Source organism: Podarcis raffonei, chromosome 12, assembly GCF_027172205.1.
Source record: "Podarcis raffonei isolate rPodRaf1 chromosome 12, rPodRaf1.pri, whole genome shotgun sequence".
Lineage (NCBI taxonomy): Eukaryota > Metazoa > Chordata > Lepidosauria > Squamata > Lacertidae > Podarcis > Podarcis raffonei.
In genome coordinates, this window is record NC_070613.1 from 1934766 (window position 1) to 1958330 (window position 23565).

Sequence of the window (23565 nt, forward strand, 5' to 3'; positions counted from 1 at the left end):
ATAGGTATTTTTCTCTCATTAAACACGTCAACTTTGCCATCTCTGCCAAGTCCAATAATTTTGGGAATCGTTCCTTCATAGTAGGTAGGGTTGTATTTTTCCATCTTGGTGTGTGTAACAATCTCGCCACCGTCATCTCACTGATCTTGGGGCTTCTCTCCTCCACTTTACAGGATTATGTGGATGGGAAGCTCCACATTTCCTCGGAGAATGTGGCATGTGGGAGTCGAGGGACCAGCAGCTGCCTCCACTCTGTGACTGTCACTGTGCAGAAGGTCTCTGCCCGCCTGTCCTTCACAGGTGAGAGAGGGAGGTGACAGGTATGGAGAATCTTTCATGAGTGGACATCAACGCCATAGGGGATGGGCAGGCAGGAGGCTAACCTGAGGCTCTCCAGATTTTGCTCCAGATTGTTGCTGGCTAGGGCTGATGGGAGTTGGAGTCCCACAACATCTGGAGGACTACAGGGTTCCCACTCTATCCGGTCAAATGCATTCACCCTGCTCAGGCTGGGGGTTTTGTGCACATGTGAGGCACGTCAGCATGGAATACCACAGGTGTTGCTTGTGTGAAGCCAGACAGGTTCCTTGCAGCCCCCCAGCTTGGCACAAATGTGCTACCACATTCCCAGGGTGCAAGAGTTCAGAGTCTGAGGATGGCGATGGCTTCCTTCGGCAAACTGAAGGTGGTTTGGAAGATGCCTGTGGTGTGATAAATCATCGCAAGAACCTGCAAAGCTGACTCCTCCTGAGACAGATCATTGGTCAATCCAGCTCAGGCTGGCAACAGCTCTCCAGAAATCCTGGACAGAGAGAGGCCTTCCCCAGCCAGTGCTTCAGACTTGAGTTCCCCTTTGCAATTGGAGATGATGCCAGCGATTGAATATGAGGCCTTCTCTGTGCAAAGCACCTTCTTTCTCACAATGAGCTGACTTTGCAAGGTTGCAGATGCCCCGGTCCTCCCAAGCTACTGTCCATTTAGTCCAACCCCCTTTTCACCCCTCCCTCTCACCTTTCTCCTTTGCTTCCCAGGGGAGATGTCAGTGAACGGCCAAGAAGTCTCCCTCCCTTTTGCCAGCGCCGACCTGACGGTGCGCCTCGCCTCCTCCTCCTTCCTGCTTCTCCAGGCCTTTGGGGCTCACTTGCTGTGGGGCCTGGAGTTTCCGGCAGTCTACATCACCCTCCAGCCTAGCTTTGCCAACAAGGTGAACCTGGGATGATGATCATAATTTTATTCGCAGGAACATCTCGCCTGCGGCTCTGAGATGTGCAGTGGGCCACCGTTCAGAATTAGAACCAGACCCATAGGGTGTGTGAAGCAGCTGGTGTGCCCTTGACTTTCCAGATCCTCAGGGACATTGATTGATTAATTGATTACCTGTCCTTCACCCTAAGGTCCCAGGGCGGCTTAGAAGGTTATATTATTAAAAAGCAATTTAAAGCAATCATAAAAATAAGGTGGGTCCTAAAAAACAGCCTCCTCAAGTGTCAGAAGCCAGGAACAAGAGGTGCTTCTTCAGCATCCTCTAGAAGCTGCACAATGAAGTTTCCAGGGGAGGGAATTCCACAACTTAGGAGCCAACACGGAGAAGGCCCTGTCCCCTTGGGCCACCCCCACCCCTGAGCTTCTGAGGGCAAGAGGGGCCATTCCTCCAGTCTCAGCAACCGACAAGGTCTGTAGGGCAGGAGACGGTCTTTCAGGTATTTGGGGACTGAGTCATATGGGGCTTTACAGCCAGCATGTGCACTTGGAATTGGGCCCAGGAACAAGCTGGTAACCAGTGCAAGCAGTTTTGAAATGGTTTATGAGATCTAAATGCAAACACACACACACACACACACACACACACACACACACCCCACTGCCACCACTAATTTGGCTGCTGCCTTTGGGTCCAAGTGGAGTTTCTGAGTCATCTTCAAGGACAGCCCCATGTAGGGCACATGGCAGCAATCCAATCTGGAAGTTACCCGGAGTGTGGAGGGCTGTGGCCAAGTCATCTCTGTCCAAAAGAGACCGTCGCTGGCAAACCAGCCAGAGATGGAAAAGGCCCTGGCTCAGCAGTACAGTGGTACCTCGGGTTGCGAACGGGATCCGTTCTGGAGGCCCGTTCGCAACGTGAAAAGAATGCAACCCACAGTGGCGCGTCTGCGCATGCGCGGGTTGCAATTTGCCACTTCTGTGCATGCACGTGACGTCATTTTGTGCTTCTGCACATGCGTGAGTGGCGAAACCCAGAAGTAACCCTTTCCGGTACTTCCGGGTCGCCGCGGGACGTAACCTGAAAGAACGTAACATGAAGCGGACGTAACATGAGGTACCACTGTACGTCCCTTCTTCCGCCTTCCAGGTCCGAGGCCTTTGCGGCACCTACAACTGGAACCAGCAGGATGAGTTCACCACGCCAGAGGGAGACGTGGAGTCCAGCGCCGCCGCTTTCGCCAGCAGGTTCCGCGTCTCGCACGACTGCCCCTCCTTTGGCGCGTTTCCTTTTGACCCCTGCAGCATGTACGCCCAGCGGAGGCAGTTTGCAGAGGCAGCTTGCGAGGTCCTCCACAGCCCCCCCTTCCAGGTAAGAGGGGAGGGCCTGCAGCCGCTAGCGGGGAGAAGATGTAGCCCTGAAACCGAGGCAGAAGCAGGAGATTTATCTGGGCAAGACTCAGGCCCCGTGTCCTTGGTGGAGATCTCATCCCGATCTCAGAAATCTGCCATCCATCTTCATCCTCTTATTTTGTGATCCCCAAAGTAGTTGTTGCTGGGCTCTGTGGGGTGGTGAGATTACCCAGGAGACCCTAAGAGGCAACGGGGTGGCAACCCAGTCAGATGGGTAGGGTACAAATTATTATTATTATTATTATTATTATTATTATTATTATTATTATTACTAGGTCTTGCCTCCTAAGCACACCTTGTTTCCTTGAATAAAGAGTTAACTTCACTGATGTTGTGTAAGTTATTAGTGACCTGCTCCTGGCACCCGCTAATAATAATAATAATAATAATAATAATAATAATAATAATACCCTGCCCATCCGGCTGGGTTTCATGAGCCACTCTGGGCAGCTCCCAACAGAATATTAAAAACACAATAAAACATCAAACATTAAAAACTTCCCTGAACAGGGCTGCCTTCAGATGTCTTCTAAAAGTCAGATAGTTGTTTATTTCCTTGGCATCTGATGGGTGCCACCACCGAGAAGGCCCTCTGCCTGGTTCCCTGTAACTTGGCTTCTCGCAGGGAGGGAACTGCCAGAAGGCCCTCAGTGCTAGACCTCAGTGTCCGGACTAAACAATGGGGGTGGAGACGCTCCTTCAGGTATTTTTTATTATTATTATTATTATTATTATTATTATTATTATTATTTATTAATAATAATAATAATTTTTATTCAATCCTTGCAATTGCCTAATTGGGGCAACAGTTGCTGGCCTCACTAGGTCTGACCGCCTAAGTAGACCTTGTTTCCTTGAATAAAGAGTTAACTTCATTGACGCCATGTAAGTTATGACTGACCTGCTCCTGGCACCTGTCCCTGGCACCATCTATTGCTTTTTGCTGCATTTTCACATTAATATATTTGGCACCTGAGCAAGTCTTAATGACCTGCTGGGCCTGCCTCAAGCCATCTCTGCGTCCTGGAAAAACCAGGCTGCTTGCTCATGCCAGGGCCCCCGTCTCTCCCCTCGCAGGCCTGTCACGACGTGGTGGAGCGGGACCCATTCTACCAGCTGTGCCTCTATGAGGTGTGTGGCTGTTCCGCCGGCAAAGACTGCCTGTGTGGCGCTGTGGCCGCCTACGCCAGAGAGTGCGCCCGGGAGGGAGCCCCTGTCGCCTGGAGGAACCAGAGCTTCTGCCGTGAGTTTCCTGGGGGGGGGGCAGGGTGTGGGTGTGTTTGTCGTGTTGTTGGGGCAAGTGCCAAGATGGCAGTGCCTGCAAGGGCAGGATGGAGAATAGGGGCAGGCCATGAGAACCTCATAAAGCGGTTTCCAAAGTGGGTGGTACCCGTCCCTGGGTGGTGGTGGGATTATTTAGGGGGGCACTCAGAGGCAAGGAGGGACGTGGGTGGTGCTGTGGGTTAAACCACAGAGCCTAGGACTTGCCGATCAGAAGGTCGGCGGTTCGAATCCCCGCGACGGGGTGAGCTCCCGTTGCTCGGTCCCTGCTCCTGCCAACCTAGCAGTTCAAAAGCACACCAGTGCAAGTAGATAAATAGGTACCGCTCCGGCGGGAAGGTAAACGGCGTTTCCGTGCGCTGCTCTGCTTTGCCAGAAGCGGCTTAGTCATGCTGGCCACACGACCCAGAAGCTGTACACCGGCTCCCTCGGCCAGTAAAGCGAGATGAGCGCCTGTTATGTACTGAGTTGAATAGGATCCAAACTGCAGCAGTCTGATTGGTCCTAGAACAATAGGATCCAAAAGGCAGCAGTCTGATTGGTCCTAGAACAATGCAGCAGTATGATTGGTTGGCAGGAACCACCCAATCATGCTCCAGATAGAAGTGAATCCACAACCTGATTGGCTTACAGTAGAATTCCGGAATTAGCCAATCATGTGCAGCCCATTGTGTAAATAATGTATATAAAGCAGATACTTTGAGGGGACTTTCATTCATTCCTCCTCACCACTATGAGCTGAATAAAGAGCATGAAATCACTTTGTGACTCTGAGTATATTTCAGCGCCGCAACCCCAGAGTCGTCTGCCACTGGACCTAATGGTCAGGGGTCCCTTTACCTTTACCTTTAAGTGGCAAGGGGGCAGCAGGGGGGGGCTGGAGGTGAGTGCCTCCGAGCACATTGATCCCTTATATACGTTCGGCTGGAGCCTAGAGACTAGAAAAACGTTTATTTATTTTTTAAGTTTTTATTTATACTTTTTCAAATTTGCACATTTCAATAATTTCACAATCATTTCAGCATTTCAAAGTTTGGCTTCCTTCCTCCCTCTTTCTGCAATTCCTTAAATTTATTTTTTTAATACATTCTGCATATTCAAATTTATTTTATTTGCTCATTTAATCATATACTTTAAATATAAACTTTTATGGAACTGCAGGTTATTACAATAATCCTGCCAATGTTCTTATCTGTTTGCAATTTATCTGTAAATATTCAACAAACCGTTTCCCTTCCTTTAAGAAAAAGTTTGTTGTCTTGATTTCTTATTCTTCTGGTAAATTTCGCCATTTCTGCATACCTTGGTTCTAGAACTCAATCCGTTCTGGAAGTCCATTTGACTTCCAAAACATTCGCAAACCAAGGCGTTGCTTCTGATTGCCTGATTGGCTCCAGAAACAATACCAACAGCCAAAATGGACGTTCAGCTTCTTAAAAACGTTCACAAACCGGAAAACTTACTTTTGGATTTGTGGTGTTCAGGAGCCGATTTGTTCGTCAACTAAGCTGTTCAGGAACCAACATACTGTATTCCATAAGTTTTTGTATCCATTCTTCCTTTGCTGGGACTTCTGCTTCTTTACATTTTTGGGCAAGCAACGTTCTTGCCTCTGTAGTTGCATACATGAATAAGTTTAATAATAATAATAATAATAATAATAATAATAATAATAATAATAATAATATCTTTATTGTCATTGCCCCCTCTCGGGGACAACAAAATTACTTGACTGCTCCATAAAAACACTAATTAAGCAATACAGTATAGTACAGCAAGGAAGATTAGATGACTTTCAAAGTCCAGGCTTCCCATTCAGGGCCGAGATCGCTCTGGAGAAGAAGCTGTTCTTAAGACGGCTCGTTCTTGTCTTCATCGTCCTGTATCTCCGTCCCGACGGCAGGAGCTCGAAGAGACAGTGACCAGGATGCGATGGATCCTTTACTATGTCCAGTGCCTTCCTATGGCACCTTGTGGCATAAATCTGCTCTAAGGTGGAGAGTGGGCAGCCAACAATGCTCTCTGCTGCCTTAACAACTCTGCACAACCCCATCCTGTCCTGGGTAGTACAGCTTCCGTACCACACACATAAGCCATAAGTGAGCACGCTCTCAATGGCACAGTGATAGAAGGCAAGCAGCAGTTTCTGCGGAAGATGGTTTTTCCTTAGAATTCTCAAAAAGTACAGTCTCTGCTGCGCCTTCTTCACAAGCCCCCTTGTGTTGACACTCCAGGACAGATCCTCTTGTAATTCAATGCCCAAAAATCTGAACGTTGTTACCCTCTCCACACAGACCCCATCAATCAAAACTGGCTGGACATTGCTCTTCTGTCTCCTGAAGTCCACCACAAGCTCTATATAGTTTAGGTAGTTCTGTCCCTATAATTCCCAAAAGAAAAGCTTCTGGGGTTTTTTTTTTACAAAGGTTGTTTTGAACATCTTTTTCAATTCATTATATATCGTTTCCCAGTAAGCTTTAACCTTACTACAAGACCACCATGTATGATAAAAAGTATTAATTTTGTTGCTCACATGCAGGAACTGGCAAGTGGATAGCTGATGATTAAGGATAAATAAGTTTAAAAGCAACAAAAAAACTCTTGTAATATAATTGAAAGGAATGGAAAGTGAGCTAGAAATGAGCAAGGAGAATAAAGCAGCAGCAAAAGAAAACTTTGGTCACATCAAGAATGGAGTCCAGGAAGCCAGTTTTTTGCAGAAATTGTATTGAATTCGTCTTAATTTGTGGCTGATTTTGTAAAATTTGGAAAACTAATAAAAACGATTTGGCCACATGCACACAAAATAATCTTTGGTTGCTATTCAGCATTAAATTGTGCTGAAGACCCCAATGGCTTCCTTGAAGACCCAGTGTCACCCCGAGGGCTTCTTGCTTGCAGGACCCTGACCTTTCCCCTTTCCCCACAGCGGCGCCATGTTCTGGGGGGCAAGTCTATCGGGAATGTGTGCCCCCCTGCAGAACGACCTGCGCTGACCTGCGCTTGGGCCCCTGCCAGGATCTGGACCACATCTGCGTGGCCGGCTGCAACTGCCCAGAGGGGACTGTGCTGGATGACAGCGGGCAGTGCGTCCAGCCTGCCATGTGTGCCTGTGCGCATGGGGAAGAGGCGCACCCCCCTGGCAGCAGGATCCAGAAGGGTTGCAACACCTGGTACGTGTCGCGGAGGCAACTGGGAGGTGTGGTGTTTGGAGGGGGGGCGTATTGGATCTGGGATCTCAGCAGAGGCACCGACAATGGCACCGTCCTCTGGCTCTTGTGGAGTGGAAGGAGATGTTTGATGAAATCACCCTGTGACCTGTCTGTGGCTGCCCTACGGGATAGGTTGGTTTCATTGAATGTCTCGGCCACGTGATCTCGGCTGACGCACGATAACCCGAGGGGCGTTTGCAACGTGAGTCTAAGGAGAGGCGTGGTGTTTTTCAGATATGGGGTTTTATTTACACATATGTAGAACCTGAGCATTAAGAAGAGGGGGCCCTCACAGCATAGCACCCAAAAAAATCTCGCTTCTCCATTAGTCATGGCTTTGGATTCAGTACAGAGCAAGCAGGTCTCTGTGTATCCAACTTCCTTTAAATATATATACCGCCTCTCCTGGTTTGTCCACAAATGACAACACTTTGGAGGTCCCAAATCGCAAGGTGATTAGATTGGTCTCAACCAGGGCCAGGGCTTTTTCGGCCATGGCCGCAATCTGGTAGAACGCCCTGTCACAAGAGACTAGAGCCCTGCAGGACTTGACATCTTTCTGCAGGGCCTACAAGACAGAGCTATTCCGCCTGGCCCTTGGTTTGGACTCAGTCTGACCCTTATGTTTCCCTCCCCTTTTGGTCTTGATTTATGGGCTACTATTAAAATGAGGGAGGCAGGTGGCGCTGTGGGTAAAACCACAGTGTCTGGGACTTGCCGATTGTATGGTCGGCGGTTCGAATCCCCGCGACGGGGTGAGCTCCCGTCTTTCGGTCCCAGCTCCTGCCCACCTAGCAGTTCAAGTAGATAAATAGGTACCGCTTTATAGCGGGAAGGTAAATGGCTTTCCGTGTGCGGCTCTGGCTCGCCCGAGCAGCTTCATCACGCTGGCCACGTGACCCGGAAGTGTCCTCGGACGGCGCCGGCTCCCGGCCTCTAAAGTGAGATGAGCGCACAACCCTAGAGTCTGTCAAGACTGGCCCATACGGGCAGGGGTACCTTTACCTTTACCTTTATTAAAATGAGGCTGCATTTTAAATTGTATTTTAACCCGTATTTGAATAAATTAGTCCCCCCCCCATTATGTTTTATTGTAATTTTATTGGTGTGAGCCACCCTGAGCCCGACTCTGGCCAGGGAGGGCAGGGCATAAATAAAAGTTATTTTGTGTGTGTGTGTGTGTGTGTGTGTGTGTGTTGTTTTTCAAATTAAAAATTTACAGCCACATATCCAACAAACAACATAAAAACAAGATTCCAAGGAATCTCTTCCAGTTCCCTCCTCCCCTTTGTGGGAATAATAATAATAATAAATCTATTTATTTGTACCCCACCCATCTGGCTGGGTTTCCTCCTGCATCTTTTATGAAAAACCAAATATTTTACCTCTCCACTGTGTCCAAAATTCACCATTAAGCTACAAGTGATATTCCAATCCTACTAATGATTTTTTTAACCGTTTGCAATGGTCTTTAAGATAAGTTATAATTTCCCCCCTTTCCTTCTTACTATTTTGGTCTTCCTGATTTCTGATTCTTCCAGTCATTTTAGCCGTTCTGGCATCAACTTGACCTGCCATTCCGTGTCTCCAGCTCAGCTCTCTCTCACCTCTCTGGCTCCTAGCCGCTAGGTGAGGGGGTTGAAGAAAGCCCCTCCTGCCCTTAGCCTGGAGGGCCCGTCACATAGCAGCAGCTCTTGCAATCTGGCCACTCCTTTTGGGATGTTGAGGAGGACACCAGCAGCCAGCTGTGGCCATCCCCTGACAAAGAGACATGCCTGACTACTTCTGCAAGCTCCTCTTTTAGATTCTAACCAGGTTCAGGACCCCAATAATTGGGAGGGACTCAGGGCATCATCCAGACTGACCCCTCCAAACCTGCAACAATATATTTGGCCCCCAGGAAGTCCCAAACCTTGATTTTTAACTTTGTTGCTTTTTGTTCCCAATTGTCTTCACCCCCATCGTTCTGCCCAGACACTGAGGTCCAGCACAGAGGGCCTTCTGGCGGTTCCCTCATTGCGAGAAGTGAGGCTACAGGGAACCAGGCAGAGGGCCTTCTCGGTGGTTGCGCCCGCCCTGTGGAACGCCCTCCCTTCTGATGTGAAGGAAATAAGCAGCTATCTTCTCTTTAAAAGACATCTGAAGGCAGCCCTGTTTAGGGAAGCTTTTAATATTTAATGCTGTATTGTTTTTAACACTCCATTGGAAGCCGCCCAGAGTTGCTGGGGAAACTCAGCCAGATGGGTATAAATAATACATAATATATTATTATTATTATTATTATTATTATTATTATTATTATTCGAGGAAGCTGGCACTGCTCTGGTAAGAGAGTGGCTGCTGAGTGGGGCGGCAGAGGGACACCCCCCCTTTCCCCAAAAAGACACTTGGAAGCTGGCATTGTTTGCAGAATGGACTTCCCACCTCTCTCTGCACCCCTTCGCTCACATCTCCTTGCCCCGACCTGTGTTTCAGCGTCTGTGTGAATGGGACGTGGAACTGCACAGAGCAGAGCTGCCCCCAAGCCGTCCTGTGCCCGGGGGAGCTGGTCTACGCCTTTGGCTCCTGCCTGCGGAGCTGCGACAGTCCCGAGGGGAACCTCAGCTGCGCCGGCTTCTCGGACGGCTGCGTTTGCCCCCCTGGCACCGTCTACTTGGTGAGTCCTTCCCTGGCACTGCCCAGCTCAAAATCCCCACTGCCTCTCTTCGCTTCCCTGCCCCACAGGCGGAAGGAGGCGGACTCTCCTTCATTGGGGGCTTCTAAGGAGAGGTTGGGTGGCCCCCTGTTAGCCATGATTCCTGCATTGCCGGAGGTTGGACGGGTCCGTCCCAGTTTTACAATTATATTGTTCATTTGAGGTGCTTGAAGCTGGATATCCGTCTGCCAGGGATTCCTCAGCTGAGATTCCTCCATTGCAGGGGGTTGAGCTAGGGCTTGGGGGGGCAAAGTGAGGCCGGGGGAGGGGCAGATCCGGACCAATCACCTTCTCAATCCGGCCCACGGACAGTCCAGGAATCAGCATGTTTTTACATCAATAGAATGTGTGCTTTTATTTAAAACACATCTCTGGGTTATTTGTGGGGCATAGGAATTCACTCCCCCCAATATAGTCCCCCCCCAAGGTCTGAGGGACAGTGGACCGGCCCCCTGCTGAAAAGGTTTGCTGACCCCTGACCTAGGGGGTCCTTTCCAACTTTACAATCCTATTGTCTTTTTATTTTTTTTTAAATGAATGTTTATTGAGATTTTAGAAAACATAGAAATCAAACAAACACATATATCAAAACAGAAAACAGAAAATACACACTTAATAAAGAAAAGAAAAAGAAAAAGAATCCACTTTTAAGTTTCAAGGTTCTATATCCCTCTTTCCTGACCTCCTCACATCTCCCTTTTTTGTATTCCTCTTTATTCCGTCAAATTCAGCAAATTCTAACCCTCTTTCAAACCTCATTTATAATTATATATTCCCACTTATTATGTCTCTAATTTCCCTTATCTTGGTCCTTTACTCCACCTTATATACTTTGACATAATATTATTCTAGTCATACCCCCCTTCTCTTTTTTAAAATTCTTTTTTCATACCTCTTTTAACCATATCCCAAATGCCATGTTACCTTCACATCCCACATCATTTTAACATTCAAACATTTTACAATATTTCTGTAAATAATCCTTGAACTTTTTCCAGTACTCTTCCATCAACTCTTCTCCCAGGTCTTGGATTCTGCCGGTTACAATCCTATTGTCTTTTTAGGACAAAAAGCAAGATAGTATAAACAGTGCAATGAGAACGATTTGAAGACTCGTTTTGTCAGAAGTCTTTTTATTTAAGTGTTTATTAAGATGTTACTAGGAAGATTATGTATGTAAATTTGTTTTTGTTCCTTTCTCTCTTTTTTCCTTTCTTTTGCAATCTTCTCTCCCTTTTCCTTTTCTTCTTTTTTCTTTCTCTTTCTCTTTCTGTGTATTTCTGTGTATATGTGTGTAATTTAAACCAATAAAGATTATTATTAAAACAAAACAATCCTATTGTCAGGGTCTGGGCAGGGGAGGAATGGTGGAGTCTGCCTCCCCAGTTTGATCCTTCCGGAGAAGAGGAAGACAGTTCAGAATTGCAACAGGGGTTTGAGGGAGGTCACAGCTCAGAGGCAGATGAGGAGAAAGTTGGGAAATGATGGGGAAGGAGGAGGAGGAGGCAGAGATGGAGCAGCAGCTGGCTGAAAAGTCCTCACTAGAAAGCATCCCAGACCCTCCATCTCCCAGAACCTGGAGAGCCTTAAAAGTAGGAGACCAAAGAGCTGGAAGACAGAGGGCAGGTAGCAGCACCGGTAGAGGAGGTGATGGTGATGATGATGATGAATGAGGAAGTGGGAGAGAGAGGGTGGAGATTCACTCGGGACAACGCCATCATCTGAGGCTGTGTTCCAAAGCCCCTCTCTGTAAATATTGAATAAACAGGTGGGTGGTAAGAAACTTTTCCTGGGCTTTGTACGTTCCCGGGCAGCCGGCCGAGGGAGTTGCTTGCAGCCGCCTGACCCCCAGGGGCATCCGTGTTGGGATGCAGGCAAGGAATCGGGGGCAATTGGCAGGCCCCCCAGCAGGCCCCAACCCACCGGCCGGTGAGCCAGGTGAGCTCCAGTCGTTGGATCAGCATGAAACTGTGAGCCGAGCTTCAGAAAGCCTTCAGAAGCTGGGCACGCACACTCAGTGGCAGGGAAGGGCTGTGTTGAGCATATTTGCCAGCAGTTTATTCAGCATACATCAGGACAAAACACGTCTTCTCCCTTTCATGTCCAAAAGCAAGCAGCTGAAAGCAAAAGCTATACACAAACGGAAGTTCCCAGCAAGCTGTGCTGGAGTGTAAACGGACACGGGACACACAGCAGCCTCATTCCTGTCCCTTAAGGTGGAACGGAATATTCTAACAGTCTTACCCATAGTGGCGCAGGGCGCCAAGTTCTGGAGGGCGCCAGGGGGAGGCTGGACGCAGTGCCTCCCGGCATCAGCTCGCGACCCTCGTCCGCCTCCACCATGCCGCGCTGAAGCAGCGCCATGCCAGGAGCCTCTGTCTGCCATGGCTACTGCGGCACAAAGCGGCCAGCTGAGCTAGGAGGTGCCGCATCCAGCCCCGCCTCTTCCCCACCAGAGAAGCCACCCTCCAGCCACTGCCCGCCTCCTCCAGCCCCTCCGGCAGCGCCATCTTCCCTAAAAAAAAGGCAGACAACTCTGGGCAACGGGGCAGGGGCACCGGAGGGAGTTTTGCACCACGGCACCTGCTGGCCCCTACGGTTCTGTGACCCCACATGGTTGAGGAGAACCTTCTCACGTTTCCCTGCTGATTCCGTCTTTCAGAACGAGCGCTGTGTCTCCCCGGAGGAGTGCCCTTGCCACCACAACGGCCGGCTGTACCAGCCCAATGACACCATCACCAAGGACTGCAACACGTGGTAAGGACTCAGCCAAGTCTGCTGTGCTCTGCTGGCTGCCACAGACTGGTTGGACGCAGAGGAATGGGAGGGGGGAGGCACCAGCTGGGGAACCCTCAAGGGAAGAAGGCTCAGAGCCCGGGGAGTGGTAGTGGGGTGACGATGAGTGGTCAGAAGGAGAAGAGGCAGCAGACTGGGAAGAGGAGGTGTTGGAAGCTGAGGAGGTAACAAGGCTTAGTGAGCTGTGAGAGTCTGCGGCAGAGAAAAGTCCAGAATCGGAGGCAGAAGCTGAAGCTGGTGAATGGAATCAGGGAGACCAAGAGGCAGAAGTGAGTCAGGCTAGTGAAGAAGCCAGGGTGTCTCCTCCTCCTCTTGTGACAAGCTCCCCACCTCTGGTGTCCCAGAACCAGAAAAGGCATGAAGTGGAAGGAGCAAAGGCAGATAACACTGGCATAGTCTCAGATTGCTGGAGAAGGATCTGGCAGAGGAGGAGCCTTAGTGTCAGGCTTTGGGGAATCGACTTCCTCCCCCGTGGCAGTAAATAAGAAGATCAAACGAAAGGAATGTCTTAACAGTTAGATTCTTAATAATCACAGTGAGAGACCAAAGAACACGTCTCCCTAGAAATGGCGGCGCTCCCAATTAAGGCGCACTCTCCTCTCCGTCCCTATTAATCTACATTACTCCTATGTCTTGTAATCTGCTCTTTCTGTTCTGAGATTTTCTGAACACTTCTCGACCTTGGGGAGGGTGGTGGAGAAATGGTGTCCAATGACTGTGAATCTGTTAATCCTTTCTCTCCCCATGTTTCTTCTTCCCCTAGCTGTTCCCCATCCAGTATTTCCCAGCTTCTGCCTTCTAAACTATGCCCCTCTGTAAACCACTGTTCCAAATCTATGCAGTCCTCCTGTTCCTGGGAAGATTCCTGAATTGGGGGGGAGGGGGTGGCTCGCACCATTCCTCCTCAGTGCAGCCCTCCTCATCACGGTCCCTAACACCTAGGCAGCTGTGGGAAGGCAGGGGCCTTCAGTCTCCACAGCTTGCCTCACAGGGGCAAGACCTACCCAGGAGAGTCGCTGTGCCCCTTTGACCTGGCACTCCTGTGCAGATCCAGTTTCTTCTAATAAAGAGTTAACTTCGCCTTCTCTGTGTGATTACTGCTGGCTTGCTCCTGACATTGGCTGCAGACCTGTGGCATGAGAGGTGCTTGGCTCAGCACTCACCGCCTCGTGGTCCCTCCATCTCCTTCCTTGCAGCATTTGCCAAAACCGGCGCTGGGACTGCAGCCGCCACCACTGCGCCGGGACGTGCGTCGCCACCGGGGACCCCCACTACATCACTTTCGACGGGCGGACCTACACCTTCCTGGGTGACTGTGAGTACATCCTGGCCCGGGAGAGCAGCGGGGCCTTCACCGTCACCGCCGAGAATGTGCCCTGCGGCACCAGCGGCACCACCTGCACCAAATCCGTCGTGGTGCTCATTGGCAACACAGTGGTCCACCTGCTCCGAGGTAATTAAATGGGAAAGAGACAACTATCATGCCCACTCTGCCCATCTCGTGCCCTCCTGATATTGGCTTTCTCTGTGCACACCAGGAAAAGATGTGACCGTGAACGGGGTTTCGGTGCGCCCCCCGAAATCGTATAGTGGGAACGGCCTGACCCTTGAGAGATCCGGGCTCTTCCTCTCGCTCATCTCCCAGCTGGGGCTGACGGTGCTCTGGGACGGAGGTGAGACTGGGCAGGAGGGGTGCCAACTTTAATAAAATATTTGGGGGGGGAGGAGGTGAGCCCCACCCCGCCTACTCAATCACATGATGTGGCGCATGCACATCATTTGAATGGCAATGCTCATCAACTTTGGACTGTGGCCCCCTCAAATATTTTATTGGGGGTGCGAAGACCCCTCGGCCCCTAGGAATTGGCTCCTGTGCATTGTGGGCCACGCTCCTTACCTCTTGACCTTTAATAAAGTAAAAAGTTAAACAGTTCTTGAGAAAGTTGGAGGAAAGAATATAGTCGAAATATAAGAGCAAAATAAACGACATAATTGCAAAATAGAGATAAATCTATCCAATCAGTCTTGTTCTGGACTGTTTTCCTAACCTGGTGAATATTGATCAAAACAGAGGCTTCCAGCCTTCTCCGTTAAGCTTTTCCAACTATTTCAGGTTTGTACCCTGGGTCCTTGTTTCAGGTTTATGCTCTATTTGCAAGAGGGCTCCAATTTCAGTTCTTCCTTAATTCTCTCTTCTCCCTCCCCACCTTCCAGTTTTCCTTACATGACATTTTTTCATTCCCCTGCCAACCTTTGAGCCAATAAGGAGTAAAATTTCTCTTTTTCCTTGCTTGCTGTATTCCGAGGCTGAGCTTTTGACTCACATGTGCAAAATTTCCTCTTAAATGCTTTTAACCACCCTATGCAAATCCTCCTCCTGTGGGCTTTGGACTTTTGATCTTCCTATGCAGAAGAAGCTCTAAAGCACAGAGCAACTATTTTACAACCCTAAAAAACCAAATTCAGGGTGGCTGAAAGTCCTGTTTCTTCCATGTTTTTAAAATGAAAAAAATTGTGAGGTGGTGGTGGAACAGAAAGGGGGAATGAAGTTTAAAAATAAGTCAGCATGGATTCCTTTTATTTTGACTCCAAGAGGCTGCGAACGAGCTGTTTCCCCTCTCTGTACAGGCACCCGCATCTACATCAAAGTGGACCCCATGTACCAAGGCCGCATGTCAGGCCTGTGTGGGAACTTTGATGGGGACACTGAGAACGATTTCACCAGCCGGCAAGGCATTGTGGAGCCCACAGCAGATCTCTTTGGCAACTCCTGGCGCGTCAGCCTGCTCTGCCCTGAGGTCAACAGCGAGGATTTTGAGCACCCTTGCACGGTATGCCCAGATCAGCTGCCCAGTTAAAGTCCATCTCTCTTTGGGCTGATCCACATTTACCTCTTTACGAGCCTGGCCCACGCTTTAAAATTCTGTGTCCCTGCATCCTTTTTAACTCCAGAGCTTTCCTCATGAAAACCTGCTCTCTAGCGCTCCATCAGAACAAATGTCAATCCGCAGAAAACCTGAACTGAAGTTTGCTCCAACGGAGTGCTAAAGAGTGGCTTTTCACCGGGGTGGGGGGGTGGAGACTCCAACAGCACTCAGCCCTGGAGCTTGAAAGGTAAATGCATGCAACTGTGTTCCTGTACAATAAAGAGAAATGTCACCATACGAGGACAAGCTGGGGGAGGTTGGTGAGGTTTAACCTGTTGCAGCCCTGGAGGTGCAGATCTTTGGTGCGGCTGCATTTGGAATTCTGTGTACAGTCCTGGTCACATCACTCAAAAAGGGTATTCTAGAGTGGAGGAAAGACCAGAGAAGCACAGCCCAAATGATCAAGGGGATGGAGTGAATCCCCTATGAAGAATGGTTGCAGCCTTTGGGACTTTTTAGTTTAGAGGAAAGAGGAGCAAGAAGCAACAGGATAGAAGTTTACAAAATGACGCCTGGCATGGAGAAAGAGGGGAGGCAAAAGTGTTTTTCCCCCTCCTCTCTCTCATAACACCAGAATTTGTGGGCATACAACAAAGCTAAAATGTTGGATGATTCAGGACAGATAAAAGAAAATTCTTCATGCAGTGCTTAGTTAAACTATGGAACTCCCTGCCACAGTGATGGCCACCAACCTGGAGGAGATGGCTATTAGCCAGGATGGCTCTGTTCTGCCTCCACAGTCGGAGGCAGCAATCCAGTACCAGTTGTTAGAAACCGCAGGAAGAGAGTGGCTCATGTGCTTGGATCCTGCTTCAGATTTCCCCAAAGAGGCATCTGGCTGGCCCCTGTGAGAACAGGGTGCTGGACCAGGCGGGCCATTGGCCTCATCCAGCAGGTGCTTCTGGTGAAGACAGCGGCCCTTCTCACCTCTGTCTTTCTCCCTCCCACCACCAAGGTGAACTCTCACCGCGTGACCTGGGCCCGGAAGCGCTGTGGGGTCCTCTTGCAGGACCTCTTCGCCCCCTGCCATGAGGAACTCCCCTGCCAGCAGTTCTACGAGTGGTGCATCTTCGACGCCTGCGGGTAGGGGGCTGGCAAGTGATATTTCGGTTATACCTTGATATTCATCTATTGATATACAGTCATACCTCATGTTATGTTTGCTTCAGGTTGCACGTTTTCAGGTTGTGTCCCGCGGCAACCCAGATGTAATGCAGCGGGTTACCTCCAGGTTTCGCCGCTTGCGCATGCGCAGACGCGCAAAATAATGTCACATGCAGAAGCGTGCGGAGACGCGGGTTGCATTCTTTTCAGGTTGCGAACGGGCCTCCGGAATGGATCCCGTTCGCAACCAGAGGTACCACTGTATTAAACATTAAAAATATTTAATTGAGGGCTTCTCTGTTGTTGTTTTACTGATGTCCTTCTTTTTTATATCTTTGGTTTAAATGTTGTATTTCTATAGGGTTGCCATATTTCTAAACATAAAATCCCTGACACCTGCAGTTGTTGAGCTGTTATTAGGAAGACTCCAAAATTGTTCAGCTCTTTTTTTTTAATAAACCCAACTCAAAAATAGTGATCCTAAGCTTTTTGAGTGGTTTCTGCTGCATTTTCCTATACATCCGGGTTTCCCCCGACATTTTGCCGGTTTTGCAAAATTCCCCCTGATGCCGTTTTTACTCCTGAAAACCAGGACATGTAAGGAATTTTCCTAACACGTGGCAAGCCTAATTGATAGTACATTTCCCTCCTCTTTTCATTTATCTTACTATGTTTTATGTAAACCGTTTGGGGGGGTTGCATATTAAGTGGTATATAAATATTATTGGTGGTAGTGGTGGTGATTAGGGAGATTCACAACCAGGTACGAGGCCATCGGGGTAGGGAATGTGTCTTCCCCTACAAGGGGCTTTAGAAATGATAACTTGGGGAGTTTTGAAAATGCATTTAGAACCTTGTGAGCTTGAGGGGGGGCTCTTCTTAGGAGGCTGTTCCTGAGTAGGAGACCCTCTTGTGTCCCTCTACTGTCCCCCTGGGACGCGGGTGGCGCTGTGGGTTAAACCACTGAGCCTAGGACTTGCCGATCAGAAGGTCAGCGGTTTGAATCCCCGCAACGCGGTGAGCTCCCGTTGCTCAGTCCCTGCTCCTGCCCACTTAGCAGTTCAAAAGCACATCAAAGTGCAAGTAGATAAATAGGTACCACTCTGGTGGGAAGGTAAACGGCGTTTCCGTGCGCTGCTCTGGTTCGCCAGAAGCGGCTTGGTCATGCTGGCCACATGACCCGGAAGCTGTACGCCGGCTCCCTCGGCCAGTAAAGCGAGATGAGCACCACAACCCCAGAGTTGGCCACGACTGGACCTAATGGTCAGGGGTCCCTTTACCTTTACCTTACTGTCCCCCTCCATGTGCCTACCTGCCCCTCCCTGACTTTCTTCTCCCCGCAGCTGTGACTCCGGAGGGGACTGTGAGTGCCTCTGCACCGCCATTGCCACCTACGCAGAGGAGTGCAGCCAGCGGGGGGTTCCTGTGCGCTGGAGAAGCCAGGATCTCTGCCGTAAGTCACGCTGCTTTTGTTTGGGAGCCTGGAAGTGGCCTCTGTGCGGAAGGGGGGAAAGCCCCTTGCACACCCAGTGTTGCCAGTGGGCCTTACTGTCCAAATGTTGCTGCCTAGAAGGGAAGAGACCTGGGATGCACCAAGGCAGTTTTAAAAAAATATTTCTGAGGCAATGCACCTAGCATTCTTTGGTCCAGCTGGCAGCTGACAGAATCACACCTTGCAAGTTGGAGTAAACTCTTCATTAACAACAAACATGTATTGTACAGGAGTGTCAGGCCTAATGAGCGCAGCTGCCGCTGCTTCTGGCAATCATTTGTAGCCGAGTAAGATTGTCTTCCATGAACACGGTTTTAACAGTGAGTCCATAACTGACTGTGGAGGCCAATTCTGGATCCACACGTCCTTCCACAGTGGGGACATTGGTTTCTGGGCGTGACTTTTGTGTGGATTTCCCAAGCATGCCTTCCTCTTAGTGCGTTTCTCCCTTGCGTCCTGAGTTCAGGTGTCTTCAAAGCCCAGGACACTTTTGGTCAAGGTTGTTCTCCAACTGGAGCGCTCGCAGGCCAGTGTTTTCCAGTTGTCAGTGTTTATACTACATTTTTTTTAGATTAGCCTTGAGAGAGTCTTTCCATTTTTAAGGTCGGAATAGAGTAGTTGCTTTGGAAGACAATAATCAGGCATCTGCACAACATGACAAGTCCAACGAAGTTGATGTTGAAGAATCTTTGCTTCAACACAGGTGATCTTTGCTTTTTCCAGTACACTGGCATTAGTTCTGGCAGGTCATACCATCATGAAGCGGCTGCAGAGACTGAAGGTCCCCACCTCCCCCAATTGTCTAAGTCCCCTCCTTTCCAGGATTTCCCCCAAGCCATCAGAGACTGCGCCTGCATGAAGCCAACCTCTCCCCAGCCCTTTTCAGCCCTCTTCTGGTTCTGGGAGACAAATGAGGAGGGGAGCTTGTCGCAGCAGCAGGAGGAGACAACCTGAGCTTCTTCCCCAGCCAGACCCATCTCTGCCTCTTGGCCTCCCTCCTCTCTTTCTTCAGCTTCTGCCTCTGATTCTGGACTGCTCTCTGCCACAGACTCTCCCCGCTCACTAAGCCCTGTTGCCTCTTCAGCTTCCGACACCTCCTCCTCCTCCCAGTCTACACTCTCTGACCGCTCATTGTCGTCCCACCACCCCTCTGTGGGCTCTGGTCCTTCTTCCCCTGGGGGTGCTGGTTCCCCAGCTGATTCCCCCCCCATTCCTCTGCACCCAACCTGTCCCTAACAGTGGCTCACAAATTGCTGAATTGCTGGGGAGAGCAGGGCTAGCCTTGTCTTGCAGTTTGCTCCTTTCCCTGGAGGACCTCGTGAAACCAGTCCCTCCCCAGAGAGGCTCGCCCGGCACCTTCATTACATTCCTCTTCACTGAGGCCTTTGGCTGATTAAGCAATCTTTGGCCTTTTCAATGTGTCAGGGTGTTTGTGGGTCATTGTTTTGTTGCTGTTGTTACATTATGTATGTCAGGATGATATGTGGGTGCTTGTGGAGATAACAGCCTGGGATTCCAGCCTGTCTTTTACAGGATTTATTAAGTGCAAAAACTATGTACAGTACGGAGCTCTTGAAAGCACGTCTGCCTCAATCACTATTTCCGGAAGTGGCTTGCGCCCGTTCCCCCTCCAGCAGAAAAGCTTCCTGAAACCCCCCTTCTTCTCCTCTCATGTGAAAAACTAAGCGCCGGAAGCTGCTCCTTTCTCTCTACTATAGCAGCCTTTGGGTCTGTCTCCCTCTCACCTTCTGTGTCGCCTGACAGTCCCTCCTCCTCTGACTCTGACGAAGTCTACATTCCGCTCTCTCCCCCCCTTCTCTGCAAACCAATCCCTGACAATGTTCTTGATGTGTTTTTATATTGTAACCCTCCCTGTGATATTTGGATGAAGGACAGTATATTAAGTTAATACTGTACATATTAATAATAATAACAACTTTGAGACCAATGCACCCTGGATTCCCCAGACAGGTCCCTTGGCATGGCCAAACTTGGCCCTCCAGCTTTTTTGGGACTACAGTTCCCATCATCCCTGGCCACTGGTCCTGTTAGCTAGGGATGATGGAAGTTGTCGCCCCAAAACAACTGAAGGGCCAAGTTTGGCCAGGCCTGCATCTCAAAACAGCACTTTATGCTTGGTGATTTATTTGGTTTTTGTAATAAATAAGTAAGCGAGCAAGCATTTCCCTCTCTCCCTGCTCAGCCATGCAGTGTGACTACGGGCTGGAGTACGACGCCTGCGGCCCAGCCTGCCCCCCCACCTGCAAGAACTTCGGCCTGGAGGGGGCCGAGCACTGCAGCAGCGAGGCCCTTTCCTGCGTGGAGGGATGCTTCTGCCCGGAGGGCAAAGTGCTGCATGGTAAGATGGGGGGCGGGGGGCGGAGGTCAGAGGACCACCTATTATGGATGCTTTTGCTGCGACTCCTGCATTGAAGGGGGTTGGACTAGATGGCCTTTGGGGTGTCCCTTCCGACTTGACGATTCTATTATTCTAAGAGGCGTTGGGTCCCTGTGCTGAAGAAGGTTGCAAAGGGTCAGCTGGTGTGCGGGAAGAGCAGCACTCGACTGCTACTTTCGTCCTCCCTTTTTAAATATATATATATTTATTTTAAGTTTTTACAAATATCGTTTACATTCAAATCTACATGTTTTTATAGTCAGTTTTATACGTATCTAGGATTCCCTGGATCTGTGGACTTCCCTCCACCTTCCTGTGGCTTCCATAGTGCTTCATTTTATACTGCATCCTATAATATTATCCAAATTGTATTAAAATTTCCATTTATAACCATAGAATTATTACAAGTGTTCTGTTAATCCTTCTAACCTTTTTAACTGTGTTCTTTAAGATAATCTGTAATTCTTTCCCATTTTTTATTAAATTTATTATCTTACTGGTTTCTGATTCTCCCTGTCAATTTTGCCGTTTTGGCATCGTCCATCATCTTGATTATCCATTCTTCTCTGGTTGGAACTTTATCATCCTTCCATCTCTGGGCTGCTACGACCGTCCTCCCTGGTCATCGGCCATGATGAGAAGTCCCTGGATGGATGGATGAAAATCCTAGAATCGTAGTTTGAAGGGACCACGAGGGTCATCTAGTCCAACCCCCTGCAATGCAGGAGTCTTTTGCCCAATGTGGGGCTCGAACCCACAACCCTGAGGCTACAAGTCTCGTGCTCTACCCACTAGGCTATCCAGCTGGGTACAAACTGAAATGCCTCTCCGCCATTCCTGCAGCAACCCGTCAGCGCTCCCGCAAGTGTTGAGATCCGCCCAAGGAGCTCTGCTCAGGGAGGAGATCCTGCTTGCAGGTTTCAAACCTGGGGCCGGACCCGATGGGCTATTGGCCTGATCCAACAGGGCTCTCCTGATTATCTGCTGTTCCTTCCCTGCCAGGCGGCCGCTGCATCGACCCCTCCGAGTGCCCTTGCTACTGGGAGGGCACTCTATTCCCACTGGGAGCCCTGGTGATGCAGGAATGCAGGAACTGGTAAGTCCGTAAAGGTTGGCTGGAGCAGGGCAGATGGGAAGAATTGTCTACCTACCCATGAATGCACCTAAGACTGCTCAGGCCCGCCACACTTTTACGGGGGGGGGGGGCGTGTAAAAAGCAGGACGCGGGGGGGGGGCGCTGTGGTCTAAACCACCGAGCCTCTTGGCCTTGCCGATTAGAAGGTTGGCGGTTCGAAGCCCCGCGACAGAGTGAGCTCCTGTTGCTCTGTCCCAGCTCCTGCCAACCTAGCAGTTCAAAAGCACACCAGTGCAAGTAGATAAATAGGTACCGCTACAGCAGGAAGGTAACGGCATTTCCATGCGCTCTGGTTTCCGCCACGGTGTCCTGTTGCATCAGAAGCGGTTTAGTCCTGCTGGCCACATGACCCGGAAAGCTGTCTGCGGACAAACACCGGCTCCCTCGGCCTGAAAGCGAGATGAGCACCACAACCCCATGAAAGGAAGTCCTTTGACTAGACTTAACCATTAAGGGGTCCTTTACCTTTTTTACCTTTACAAGTGCAACACGATGTTCATTCTGCACTGTAACCCGGAAGTGTTTCGCCGCTCGCGCATGCGCAGAAGCGGTCCTCCGGTTGCAAAAACTTCGCGATATGGCCGGACCTCTGGAACGGATCCCGTTCGCAACCGGAGGCACCACTAAATATTTTATTTAGCTCTGTGTAAATAAATAAATGCCTGGAGTGCTCTGGTCCATGGGGTCACGAAGATTCGGACATGACTAAACAACGACAACAAATAAATTTTGCAAAGGAAGCCCCTCAAAGAGCATATTGCAGCAGCCCAGTCCTGAGGTAAGCAATGCGCGAACTACTGTGGCTAACTATTCCCTGTCCAGGAATGACCGTAGCTGTCGTGCCATGACCTCTCCTCGTGGCGCTGCCCTGAGCCTCAGACAGCCCCAGTGCCCACCTCACACCCACCCCACTCTTTCTGACACTTCTCCCTTCCGCAGCTCCTGTGAGGCTGGCTTGTGGCAGTGCGTTGCCCCCCTAGAACCTTGCGCCACATCGCCCCGCTGCGCCGAGACAGAGTTTGCCTGCCACACAGGTGGGCGCTGCGTGCCCGGTGCCTGGGCATGCGACAATGAGGACGACTGCGGGGACGGCTCGGACGAGTTCTGCACCTTGAGCTGCGCCCCTCACCAGTACCAGTGCGCCAGCGGACAGTGTGTGCCCTGGGGATACCGCTGCGATGGAACTGCGGACTGTCTGGACGGCTCGGACGAGAGGGACTGCCCGCTGCCCGCCTGCGCCCTGCAGGAGTTCCGCTGTGCCAACGGGCGTTGCATCCCCCGCGAGCATCTCTGTGACGGGGAAATGGACTGCGGCTTTGCGGATCATTCCGACGAGGCAGGTGAGCGCAGAGCAAAGGGAGACACTCAGAGCAGCTGAAATGCGGGGGGGGGGGCGCAGGGAGAGATTACCAGCTGACCTGGGGGGCAAGTGGAATTCTGTCTGCATAACAGTGTACTTAAAAATGGGTATACAGGTGTCTCCCCACTTAGACGTGGTCGACTCTTGTATATGTGCGGTGCTGGGAAATAATTAAGTAAATTGATTTAAACTGCAGAAAGGGCAGAAACGGCCTGAAAAGAGCAGGAAAGCTGCAAAAACGGCACAAAAAGGGAAAGGCTAGCAACCCCATGAACTTTTGTACTGACCTTTGAGGCCAGTGCAGAGTTGGAGTTTGAGAAAGGAGGTTTGGCGGATTTTTTGGGTGGACGGTTGGCAGAGTTTGGCAGCCCATAGTGGTCCTGGTGTGTCCTCTTGGGGATATTGTACGTAGCTCGGGGATAATGCTGGATCCTGTACTGTCGCTCGAGGCTCAGGCGGTCTCAGTGGCCCGGTGTGCCTTCCATCGGCTGCGCCGCTATCTGGACAAGGAAAGCCTAACTTCCATGGTTGATGCTCTGGTAACCTCTGGGA

The 23565-nt window shown here is 50.1% G+C and overlaps 1 protein-coding gene across 2 annotated transcripts in view; it reads left to right on the forward strand.

The window, feature by feature from the left end:
* The window catches only part of LOC128424273 (SCO-spondin-like), a 170770-nt gene that overhangs the window by 19286 nt on the left and 127919 nt on the right, over nucleotides 1-23565 (forward strand). For both annotated transcript variants that reach the window (XM_053410272.1, XM_053410273.1), the window contains exons 13-27: nucleotides 174-300; nucleotides 1032-1204; nucleotides 2351-2572; nucleotides 3691-3856; nucleotides 6824-7067; nucleotides 9582-9762; nucleotides 12464-12558; nucleotides 13794-14050; nucleotides 14136-14270; nucleotides 15226-15428; nucleotides 16480-16607; nucleotides 17972-18081; nucleotides 20324-20479; nucleotides 21521-21614; nucleotides 22593-22993. In XM_053410272.1, the coding sequence (XP_053266247.1) occupies nucleotides 174-300; nucleotides 1032-1204; nucleotides 2351-2572; nucleotides 3691-3856; nucleotides 6824-7067; nucleotides 9582-9762; nucleotides 12464-12558; nucleotides 13794-14050; nucleotides 14136-14270; nucleotides 15226-15428; nucleotides 16480-16607; nucleotides 17972-18081; nucleotides 20324-20479; nucleotides 21521-21614; nucleotides 22593-22993 (2692 nt within the window). The remainder of the gene's footprint in view (nucleotides 1-173; nucleotides 301-1031; nucleotides 1205-2350; nucleotides 2573-3690; nucleotides 3857-6823; nucleotides 7068-9581; nucleotides 9763-12463; nucleotides 12559-13793; nucleotides 14051-14135; nucleotides 14271-15225; nucleotides 15429-16479; nucleotides 16608-17971; nucleotides 18082-20323; nucleotides 20480-21520; nucleotides 21615-22592; nucleotides 22994-23565) is intronic.